A 12,608-nucleotide genomic window follows, 5' to 3' on the forward strand; every position below is an offset into this window, starting at 1 on the left:
GACATCATTTGAGTCAATTGGAGGTGTACCTGTAGCCTCCTGTAGCTCAGTTGGTAGAGCATGGCGTTTGCAACGCCAGGGTTGTGGGTTCGATTCCCACAGGGGGGCCAGTATGAAAAATGTATGCACTCACTCACTGTAAGTCGCTCTGGATAAGAGTGTCTGCTAAATGACTAAAAATGTGAAAATGTACCTGTGGATGTATTTCAAGGCCTACCTTCAAACTCAGTGCCTCTTTGCTTGAGATCATGGGAAAATCAAAAGAAATCAGCCAAGACCTCAGAAAAAACATTGCGGACCTTCACAAGTCTGGTTCATCCTTGGGAGCAATTTCCAAATGCCTGAAGGTACCATGTTCATCAGTACAAACAATAGTATGCAAGTATAAACACCATGGGACAACGCAGACGTCATACCTATCAGGAAGGAGACGTGTTCTGTCTCCTAGAGATGACTATGGTTTGCAACTGCACATGGGGACAAAGATCTTACTTTTTGGAGAAATGTCTTCTGTGTGGCCATAATGACCATCGTTATATTTGGAGGAAAAAGGGGGTTGGTTGCTTGCAAGCCGAAGAACACCATCCCAACCGTGAAGCACGGGGGTGGCAGCATCATGCTGTGGGGGTGCTTTGCTGCAGGAGGGACTGGTGCACTTCACAAAATAGATGGCATCATGAGGAAGGAAAATTATGTGGATATATTGAAGCAACATCTCAAGACATCAGTCAGGAAGTTAAAGCTTGGTCGCAAATGGGTCTTCCAAATGGACAATGACCCCAAGCATACTTCCAAAGTTGTGGCAAAATGGCTTAAGGACAACAAAGTCAAGGTATTGGAGTGGCCATCACAAAGCCCTGACCTCAATCCTATAGAACATTTGTGGGCAGAACTGAAAAAGCGTGTGCGAGCAAGGAGGCCTACAAACCTGACTCAGTTACACCAGCTCTGTCAGGAGGAATGGGCCAAAATTCACCCAACTTATTGTGGGAAGCTTGTGGAAGGCTACCCGAAACGTTTGACCCAAGTTAAACAATTTAAAGGCAATGCTACCAAATACTAATTGAGTGTATGTAAACATCTGACCCACTGGGAATGTGATGAAAGAAATAAAAGCTGAAATAAATCATTCTCTCTACTATTATTCTGACATTTCACATTCTTAAAATAAAGTGGTGATCCTAACTGACCTAAGACAGGGAATTTATACTAGGATTAAATGTCAGGAATTGTGAAATTTTAAATGTATTCGGCTAAGGTGTATGTAAACTTCCAACTTCAACTGTATCTGTATTCCCAGTCATGTGAAATCCATAGATTAAGTTCGAATGAATTTATTTCAATTAACTGATTTCCTGATATGAACTGTAACTCAGTAAAATCTTTGAAATTGTTGCATGTTGCATTTATATTTTTGTTCAGTGTAGTTATGGCACTTTAACCAGTGCAGTTACTGCAGGCATAGAGGAAACATGTTGTGCTGCTTCATAATTGCTCACCAGCTGCAGGTTCCCATACTGTCATCACCCATCATGACGTGTCGCAACAGGCAGAATTAAATGTGCTTCCTGAAGTGAGCGATCCCTGTTCATTACTGATCATGCCACTGCTATACATTAATTTACCGTACAGCACATCTGTGAATGAATGTATCAATGAGTTGAATTGGCCATTCAGTGTGAACTATGGCGAAGCATAGATATGACGATGCATTACTTCTGTAAAAGTGCTACTCTTTCTTGCACTGTGGACAATAATCAACCTACCAAGTTACACCCTTGGCAGCCCTCAGCTCAAAGCACACGCCAGACATCTGAGTACACTGTAGTTGTCAAAGTTGGCCTTAATTAACTCAGTTTTCAATTAAAGGAATAGATTTTCTAAACAAGACAATAAGGCTGCGTTTACACAGGCAGCCCAACGCTGTTCTTTAGTCACTAATTGGTGTTTTGACCAAACAGATACATTTGAAAACAATTGGTCAAATGATCAGAATTGGGCTGCCTGTGTAAACGCAGCCTAAGACACATCAACTACCCAGGCACACTGTAAATTACATTTACATTTACATTACAAAGTTATAGGGAGAGGGGAGCTATTTCACGGAGTTCTACCCCCTTGTTTTATAACCTTATTTGCCACAAGGCTGATTTCCTGGTGTTTATATAGTTTTTTTTATGTCCAACAATGAAAACGTTTTTAAAAAGTGAGAGAGACCAAAAATAAATTATGTATTATTTTTTGCTCAGAAGACTTGGGGGGCCAAATAAAACCACCCGCGGGCCGCAGTTGGGGAACCCTGATGTAGCTCATTTGAATAAGTTACGGAAGCAGTCACCCCAAACCACTCTCTCTATGGCACTCATCAGTTCAGTCAAAACAGGATTATTAAAACAGAAAGCATATTTAGAAGCCCCAACAACTTAAAGTGGAAAGCATTTTAGATAGTGAGGAAATATGCACATCTTTTCAATATACACACTAGCTTTTATTTTTTCTGAAATTACAGTACATGCAGTGACTCAAATGTACAATATCGCACTGGCTTAACAAACCCCAAGACAAGCTGTGATGATAGTTGAGATATTCATGATATGTAAATATTTATTTCCATTAAAAGACATGTTCCGGTACTTTGTTTCTTTTACTCCCGCTTTGGGCTGGATGTGTCAATGTGTCGTTCATACATGCATAATATATGAGCAGAATTACTGTCTTACCTCAATTAGCCATAAAATCCCTAGCTTGAAAGCGACTGTTTTCTGGAAACTGTACAGCGCCATTTACCCCCCCCACGTGGGCCAGCCCCGTAGCAATTAGAGTTTAAACCCCTCGCCATTTGAGTGACAGCTAGCAGGACACTCACACAGTAGAGTGAGGGAGAGAGAGAGAGAGCAATCATGTGGTGGGCAATATGACGTAGTACGCAATTTTCGGGGACCACTTTTGGCCAGAACTACTGGCTAACAAGTACGCAAAAGTACCGGAGAGTATCTTTAAGTGAGTTCTATAATGGGTAACCTCCTAGTCATCCCCCTGTAGCTAATTGCTAGAGAGACATCAAACTAGTGAACGAGACTGTATTGCGTCCCAAATGGCACCCTATTCCCTATATAGTGCACTACTTTTGACCAGGGCCCATTGGACTCTAGGTCAAAAGCAGTGCACTACGAAGGGACAGAGTGACATTTGGTACGCATCCCATATGATGAGTACAATTTTTAAGGGATGTAAACATCTGAATTTCCGTCAACACCACAACAAGCATCAAAACAAATCAAATAAAAAAAATGCGTATGTATAATTTCCAGAAGTGTGAACTTTTTCATTTAGGCTGTAATGAAATAAAAACAATGAAAAAAAAATAATTACACGTTCATGATCATGAAAAAAATACCTGTTATTAAATGCTCAGCAGTATTTTCTCATAGGAAACTCAGAATACTATATTTCATTTACAATAAAGTGCAAACAGCAATAGTTCAAACCTTCCATGATTCAAAGCTGGTCGAAGAAAGCAACAATCAGTTATTCCAATGCCATGTGATATCACCATGATATACAACCCACTCTAAACTGGGCCCATTCAGTCCAACCCACTCTAAACTGGGCCCATTCAGTCCAACCCACTCTAAACTGGGCCCATTCAGTCCAACCCACTCTAAACTGGGCCCATTCAGTCCAACCCACTCTAAACTGGGCCCATTCAGTCCAACCCACTCTAAACTGGGCCCATTCAGTCCAACCCACTCTAAACTGGGCCCATTCAGTCCAACCCACTCTAAACTGGGCCCATTCAGTCCAACCCACTCTAAACTGGGCCCATTCAGTCCAACCCACTCTAAACTGGGCCCATTCAGTCCAACCCACTCTAAACTGGGCCCATTCAGTCCAACCAACTCTAAACTGGGCCCATTCAGTCCAACCCACTCTAAACTGGGCCCATTCAGTCCAACCCACTCTAAACTGGGCCCATTCAGTCCAACCCACTCTAAACTGGGCCCATTCAGTCCAACCCACTCTAAACTGGGCCCATTCAGTCCAACCCACTCTAAACTGGGCCCATTCAGTCCAACCCACTCTAAACTGGGCCCATTCAGTCCAACCCACTCTAAACTGGGCCCATTCAGTCCAACCCACTCTAAACTGGGCCCATTCAGTCCAACCCACTCTAAACTGGGCCCATTCAGTCCAACCCACTCTAAACTGGGCCCATTCAGTCCAACCCACTCTAAACTGGGCCCATTCAGTCCAACCAACTCTAAACTGGGCCCATTCAGTCCAACCCACTCTAAACTGGGCCCATTCAGTCCAACCAACTCTAAACTGGGCCCACTCAGTCTAAAAACTCAAATAGTTGGTACAACCGAGACAAGTGATAAAACAAATGAAATAGCTGTTGTGATATCTGGAAGCTTTTAAATAAATAAAACAATGCTGCCTAAAAAGAATGGAGTAAATCCAGTGCCCAACTTGAGACAAATGTAATAAAATGAAAACACCTAAATAAATGACATCAACTGAGGAATAACAAATGGTATTAGCTCCACAATAATACACATAGTTTTGTATTATTTCTTTACAGTCCCTCAAGTTCATTAGTAGTTCATTAGTATTACAGTAGGTGGGGCCCCGTTTAGCTCAGTTGGTAGAGCATGGCGCTTGCAACGCCAGGGTTATGGGTTCGATTCCCACGGGGGGCCAGTATGAAAAATATATATATATAATGTATGCACTCACTAACTGTAAGTCGCTCTGGATAAGAGCATCTGCTAAATGACTAAAATGTAAATGTGATCCAGACAGCTTGACTTGAAAATGTAAATTATGCTTTTTAAACAAAAAGTTACCTTTCAACTATTAAATCTTGTCTCTCAATTTGTAGTTCGTAAACTGTATTCAATGTCAATATCATAGCTGTATGTGCAGGAGTAATGATGGTCATCAGACTATAGGTTGTTGTGTTCTGATAGTCATAGTAAACACTGTCAGTCATTTAACATTCTTTTGAAAATAGTCTAGTTACTCCCTGGTTAAAACATACATATTCCTCTTCATAAGGCCTATAAAATTATGATATCATTCAAAATGGCACTTAACTGTTATTTAAATTATATTATAAACTGGGTGGTTCGAGCTCTGAATGCTGATTGGCTGAAAGACGTGGTATGTCAGACCGTATACCACGGGTATGACAAAACATTTATTTTTACTGCTCTAATTACGTTGGTAACCAGTTTATAATAGCAATAAGGCACCTCGGGGGTTTGTGGTACATGGCCATTATACCACGGCTAAGGGCTGTATCCAGGCACTCCGCGTTGCATCGTGGATAAGAACAGCCCTTAGCCGTGGTATATTGGCCATATACCACACCCCCTCGTGCGTAATTGCTTAATTTTATCGCTTAAACAACTTTAACCACTTCCAGGATGTATTTCAACAGAACATCTGACAAGTACTTGTATTAGTACCTTGTTTTAACAATAATAATACATGTTACGAGAATGTGATTGCTCAATATTCAATGATTTGGTTAAACTATTCAACATAAAATAATAAAACATGTAAGATCGAAGGTGCGCTTGCGGCATGGCAGAGTTTAAAATTTAAAAGTAGGTAATAAAATTAAGAAGTTAAAAACATCGAAGCTCATGAGGCAGAGAGAGAATGGAGCCCACGGGGGGGCCAGTATGAAATAATGTATGCACTCACTAACTGTAAGTGGCTCTGGATAAGAGCGTCTGCTAAATGACTAAAATGTAAATGTAAAATGTAAGAATGTGTTCTCTACTTGGCTACACAGTTCCTGTAGAAATTAGTTGATTTCCACTTATATTCCATTACATAAATGCTCCACAGCGACCAATAACTACAACAGTAAGCAGACTCACAATATCAATACATGTGTATTCAATGGACAAAGGAGCAAGTGAGGAAAAAAAAAACATGTCTGAAGCCAGGGTGAGGACTTCTGTGTCTGATTGTTTGACAGCCGTGGAGGCTGGTGTCACTTTAAAATCGGAGGAAGGTACCATCCGTTCTACAATGAACCTATCCTCAGATTTCTCCACTCACCAGCCTCCACTGTTTGCCAGACCAACCACTGTTAAGATATCCTCCTCTTCCTCACTAGATCGCTCACTGGACCTGGAAGAAGTTCACATCCAGATTGTCATGTCTGCCGTTGCGTTTGATGATCTCTGTGATGGATATATAGGTGCCGGTAATGAAGCCCATGAAGCCAATGACAGAGATCAGGGAGTTCTTGACGATGACCCAGGGAGACAGACCTTCGTTGTGGTAGGTGAGGATCTGGAGGAGTGGTGGGAAGATGAGAGCCAGGAAACTGCTGCTGACGGACCCGACTAAAGAGATGACCAGGTCCAGCTGGGGGATCAATATGGCCAGGACACCTGGGGAGAGAGAGAGGGACAGAACCATTACATCACCTGGGGAGAGAGCGAAAAATCATAGCTTTCACCTGAATTCACCTGGTCAGTCTGTCATGGAAATATAGTAGGTGTTCCTAATGTTTTATACACTCAGTGTATATTTCCACATTATGAGGTTGGAATTATACTGTGAAATTGTGAAAATTCTGATAATGCCCTTTTAGTGTAAGAGCTGTTTGAAAAGACCATCTGAAAGTTCAGCCTGTTTTGGTTGGATGGAGTATTGGGCTTCCATGGTTACATCACCATTCAGTGAATTAGTTAATAGACCAATAAGAAAGAGTTCCAAACCTCTCTGCCAATAACAGCTAATTTTCAGTTTTCCCCTCCCCCTTAGGCCACTCCCAGACAGTCCTAGTAAAATTCTTGCTTGATTAATTGCTCTTTGCTAAGAAGTTATTTTTGTTTCTTTTTGACCATTTTAAATTTAAACAATCACAGTAAAAGGTACTTAATTATTCCCTACAAATGATTTGATGTTGAGATAAAAACAGCTGCATTGAACCTTTAAAGTCTGTTGTATAACAAGGGTCTCGAAACCACAGGAGGCTTTCCAGGCAATCGAACAAGACAAATTGTCCATGGAGGACAGGCTGATGTACTTAGTGTTGGCCTAATGTACAGAACACTATCCACAAAGCCTAACTGCTAAGTCAGATGGACCTCCTCGGAAAGAGAGAGAGAGGCTGTAGGAAGGATCATCAGACAGCTTCTAAAGGGATAAGAGAGAATGTTTGGAGCACACCAATGTATGACGTCCCAATAGACACCAAAAGAAAGAAAAAAAACTAAAATACAGGGAGTCATTTTCCATCAGCTTTCTAGAATGTTTGATTTCACTATGCCACTAAAACCCTAGTAATAGAACCCGAGCAGAGACCGTGGGTAAAAGGAAAGGCCTCATCAGGCATCCATCCACAATGATAACCTTCCGGCCCAAGGGTCCCTGACTGACTCTCTTCAGCAGACTTTGGACATCCTCCTTACAGAGGCACACATTTCCCAACAAATGTTCCCCCAGTAGCATAACTCCACTGAACAGCCTAATAGTACCTCAAACTACTACCAACATTCTTCAGGAGGATGACGTTGCCAGAAGAGGGCCTTGGAATAGTCTAAAAACGCTGCCCCCCGGGCCTTGGAATAGTCTAAAAACGCTGCCCCCCGGGCCTTGGAATAGTCTAAAAACGCTGCCCCCCGGGCCTTGGAATAGTCTAAAAACGCTGCCCCCCGGGCCTTGGAATAGTCTAAAAACGCTGCCCCCCGGGCCTTGGAATAGTCTAAAAACACTGCCCCCCGGGCCTTGGAATAGTCTAAAAACGCTGCCCCCCGGGCCTTGGAATAGTCTAAATCCCCTCTTCTTCACTACGAGGCCCCAAGCCTTGCCTTCTCTGGCTCCCCTTGGCCACTCAGCCACTGTACTGAGCCTAACCATGGCCACTCAGGAGAAAACATAGCCAATTGTAGCTCAAATGTCTCGATTAATGATGCTATGCCACTTCCTTTCAGGTATATTCTTTGAAACAGAAGCACTCTACAAAGCCAGAGGACTTTGATTTGCAAGTCTCTCTCTCCACAGTCAAATTTGATTGAACATGACTTCAGGTTATTTGGGATTAGAGGTGTGTTGGTTATTACAGGTGTGAATGCATTGCTTCTTGGTTTAATCAAGAGCAAATATTCAGCTAGTGACTGAGGTCATATTTAATTTGAGATAAATATTCTGGTGTTGTCTGTACTCAAAATATTTTATATGATTATGTTAATATGAACATGAAGCTGTAGCTAGATACTATTCAAACAGTTAGCCTACCAGATTCAAATTCTCACCAAATATGTTGTCTTCCCACAATCGAATACACACTTTATGAAGGTCTCAGCCTATAGAACACACGTTGCAAACATAATTTGAACTCCACACATATTTTGGAATTTCTGTGCATTCTTGACAATCAATATCCCAAAACACTTTTTTCCACGGTAGTCGAGATAGTCTCAGTTCGGTTTGCTTCGCGGGCTCTTTTGAGGGGTCGGAGTTCCTTTGGAGTGTTCACAATGCACAAAAACTGTCTGTAAGGGACCAAGTGTGAAAACACCCAAAAACATTTTAGCCTAGTTCATTTCAGTAAAAACAACAAGAAATTGAAATCACAGAGAAAGTGTCTTTTTTTTGCCGCTCTAAACATACAGTACCAGTCAAAAGTTTGGACACACCTACTAATTCCAGGGTTTTTCTTTATTTTTACTATTTTCTACATTGTAGAATAATAGTGAAGACATCAAAACTATGAAATAACACATATGGAATCAGATAGTAACCAAAACAAATGTTAAACAAATCAAAATATATTTTACATTCTTCAAAAGTAGCCACCCTTTGTCTTGCCACCTTTGCACACTCAAGAAAAACCCTTGAATGAGTAGGTTTGTCCAAACTTTTGACTGGTACTGTATATCAAAACTGTTGCTGAAGTAAAACTACAGAAAAATTCAATATTTGAACTAGGAACCAGGAATAATGGTTCTGTTCTGTGAAATCTGTGACCAGGATAATAAGCACTAGTTTATGTTGTGCCTGCAAACTGGGACATAACCTTCCTGTTCTGCAGGGTGACAACAGCCCAACAGGATCGCTCTTCTAAATGATCAAACTCTCAAAGGGAGGGAAGAATAAATCAAATGTTCGCTGCTCAGCGCTCGCTTATTGCCTGGTTTAATAAATAAATCCACATATTTATTGTGAAACCATGATTGAAATAAGTGCATGTACACATTTTAGGTACTATGGGTAGAATAGAGAAGAGGAAGGCAGAAGCAGAAACAGTTTGTGAATGAGGTTCAGAGACAGGTTCATTAGTGATTTTTATTTTGTAGTTATTTATTCAGAGCCTTCCATTCTCATTTTCTCTCAACACAAAGCTTTTAGTCAGGTTTATTCACGATACAGAGAAATCCCTTTTCTACAGCTACTCTACTCGTTACAGCTTGACTTTCAATCTACCATGGCTGAGAGAGAAAGAGCGCCTGAGAGAGCGAGAGGAGAAGAGCGGAGAAGCAGGGGTGAAAATCAGTTCAGGTCGCTTGCAATATGTACGTTTTTCAAATGCAGACACATTCTCTAAAAAATGGGCGAATAAGAGCCACACAGTAATCACAGTATCATCAACGGACACATGGAGGCCAGTAAATGCTTTTGAGATGCACCCAACCAACCAACACAACATATCATTTTCATCAGATCAGATGCACAGCTATTACTCACAACCTCAACACAGGAATGCCCATCCACAGTAGAACTGAGAACACTAGATAGGGTCACATGAGGGACCTTTTACCTTTATCTCCCCGGCATTCTCTGAACCTTCAGTGACCTTCCGTGTTCTTTAACCCAGGTGTCACTTTGAGCTTGGGGTATTTTCTCTTTGTGAGGGAGGAAGACGGGAACAAATGAGGAGGGATTGGGTTTGAGAGCAGAGGGTCTGTAGGGGGGGGTGACAGGGTCTGTGTGGACACTATCCTCCTCAGGCGGGTCGATCAGGCCCAGGATGGCAGTACGCCCCCTCTGGTCGCTTGCCATGGCTCTCTGCCCCGTGCTCTCAGACAAGGTAGAGGACTTAGGAGGCTCACGCAACGTCCTCTCCTTTTTCCATCAGGAGACACAGCAACAGACACGCTAGCCTCATCACCCTGGGGCCTGCAGCACAGAGGGGTTTAGGATCCTGGGATTCGTCGCTTTCCTCATCTGCCGTTTTACAACTCATCCATTTGTTCATTCATTAAAATGTGAAGATCCCTTCCAACATCTGCTTGCAGCACTACTTTGGCTGAGGCCTACAAACCCCAGTCATTTTGGACAACTTTAAGACAGAATGCATTAGGCAAACGTTGACAGCTGAAGACAAGAAGTATCATTATACATCCGTCCTTACTGTGTGAGTTAGATAAATGATTAAACACATGGATGCATAAATAAACAGTTTTGGCTACAAGAAGCAACAACCCACCAACAATTAGATCTCTATGATGCACTGGAGTAGAGAGCTCCCTTCAAACAAGAAATATAAGAATGAGGACTAGTGGTGGTGGGGTCCAGTGGTCCAGCCTACTGTTAGTGGTGGTGGGGTCCTGTGGTCCAGCCTACTGTTAGTGGTGGTGGGGTCCTGTGGTCCAGCCTACTGTTAGTGGTGGTGGGGGCCAGTGGTCCAGCCTACTGTTAGTGGTGGTGGGGGCCAGTGGTCCAGCCTTCTGCTAGTGGTGGTGGGGTCCAGCCTTCTGCTAGTGGTGGTGGGGTCCAGTGGTCCAGCCTACTGCTAGTGGTGGTGGGGTCCAGTGGTCCAGTCTATTGCTAGTGGTGGTGGGGTCCAGTGGTCCAGCCTACTGCTAGTGGTGGTGGGGTCCTGTGGTCCAGCCTACTGTTAGTGGTGGTGGGGTCCTGTGGTCCAGCCTACTGTTAGTGGTGGTGGGGGCCAGTGGTCCAGCCTACTGTTAGTGGTGGTGGGGTCCAGCCTACTGCTAGTGGTGGTGGGGTCCTGTGGTCCAGCCTACTGTTAGTGGTGGTGGGGTCCTGTGGTCCAGCCTACTGTTAGTGGTGGTGGGGTCCTGTGGTCCAGCCTACTGTTAGTGGTGGTGGGGTCCAGTGGTCCAGCCTACTGTTAGTGGTGGTGGGGTCCAGTGGTCCAGCCTACTGTTAGTGGTGGTGGGGGCCAGTGGTCCAGCCTTCTGCTAGTGGTGGTGGGGTCCTGTGGTCCAGCCTACTGCTAGTGGTGGTGGGGGCCAGTGGTCCAGCCTACTGCTAGTGGTGGTGGGGTCCTGTGGTCCAGCCTACTGCTAGTGGTGGTGGGGTCCAGTGGTCCAGCCTACTGTTAGTGGTGGTGGGGTCCAGTCTACTGTTAGTGGTGGTGGGGTCCAGTGGTCCAGCCTACTGCTAGTGGTGGTGGGGTCCTGTGGTCCAGCCTACTGTTAGTGGTGGTGGGGTCCAGTGGTCCAGCCTACTGCTAGTGGTGGTGGGGTCCAGTGGTCCAGCCTACTGTTAGTGGTGGTGGGGTCCAGTGGTCCAGCCTACTGCTAGTGGTGGTGGGGTCCAGTGGTCTAGCCTACTGCTAGTGGTGGTGGGGTCCAGTGGTCCAGTCTATTGCTAGTGGTGGTGGTGGCCAGTGGTCCAGCCTACTGTTAGTGGTGGTGGCCAGTGGTCCAGTCTACTGCTAGTGGTGGTGGGGTCCTGTGGTCCAGCCTACTGTTAGTGGTGGTGGGGGCCAGTGGTCCAGCCTACTGTTAGTGGTGGTGGCCAGTGGTCCAGTCTACTGCTAGTGGTGGTGGGGTCCTGTGGTCCAGCCTACTGTTAGTGGTGGTGGGGGCCAGTGGTCCAGCCTTCTGCTAGTGGTGGTGGGGTCCTGTGGTCCAGCCTACTGTTAGTGGTGGGGTCCAGTGGTCCAGCCTACTGCTAGTGGTGGTGGGGTCCAGTGGTCCAGCCTATTGCTAGTGGTGGTGGGGTCCTGTGGTCCAGCCTACTGTTAGTGGTGGTGGGGTCCAGTGGTCCAGCCTACTGCTAGTGGTGGTGGGGTCCAGTGGTCCAGCCTACTGCTAGTGGTGGTGGGGTCCTGTGGTCCAGCCTACTGTTAGTGGTGGTGGGGTCCTGTGGTCCAGCCTACTGCTAGTGGGGTCCTGTGGTCCAGCCTACTGTTAGTGGTGGTGGGGTCCAGCCTACTGTTAGTGGTGGTGGGGTCCAGTGGTCCAGCCTACTGCTAGTGGTGGTGGGGTCCAGTGGTCCAGTCTACTGTTAGTGGTGGTGGGGTCCAGTGGTCCAGCCTACTGTTAGTGGTGGTGGGGTCCTGTGGTCCAGCCTACTGCTAGTGGTGGTGGGGTCCAGTGGTCCAGTCTACTGCTAGTGGTGGTGGGGTCCTGTGGTCCAGCCTACTGTTAGTGGTGGTGGGGTCCTGTGGTCCAGCCTACTGCTAGTGGTGGTGGGGTCCTGTGGTCCAGCCTACTGCTAGTGGTGGTGGGGGCCAGTGGTCCAGCCTTCTGCTAGTGGTGGTGGGGTCCTGTGGTCCAGCCTACTGCTAGTGGTGGTGGGGTCCTGTGGTCCAGCCTACTGTTAGTGGTGGTGGGGTCCTGTGGTCCAGCCTACTGCTAGTGGTGGTGGGGTCCTGTGGTCCA

The 12,608-nt window shown here is 45.1% G+C and overlaps 1 protein-coding gene across 4 annotated transcripts in view; it reads right to left on the reverse strand.

Moving 5' to 3' along the window:
• Positions 1 to 2,468: 2,468 nt before the first annotated feature.
• LOC311107529 (proton-coupled amino acid transporter 1-like) overlaps positions 2,469 to 12,608 on the reverse strand; it is a 49,929-nt gene continuing 39,789 nt past the window's right edge. For all 4 annotated transcript variants that reach the window (XM_084150033.1, XM_084150032.1, XM_084150034.1 and 1 more), the window contains one exon: positions 2,469 to 6,416. In XM_084150033.1, the coding sequence (XP_084006159.1) occupies positions 6,142 to 6,416 (275 nt within the window). In that variant the 3' untranslated portion in view covers positions 2,469 to 6,141. The remainder of the gene's footprint in view (positions 6,417 to 12,608) is intronic.

This window comes from Coregonus lavaretus (genome assembly GCF_964263955.1).
Source record: "Coregonus lavaretus genome assembly, chromosome: 32".
Classification (NCBI taxonomy): domain Eukaryota; kingdom Metazoa; phylum Chordata; class Actinopteri; order Salmoniformes; family Salmonidae; genus Coregonus; species Coregonus lavaretus.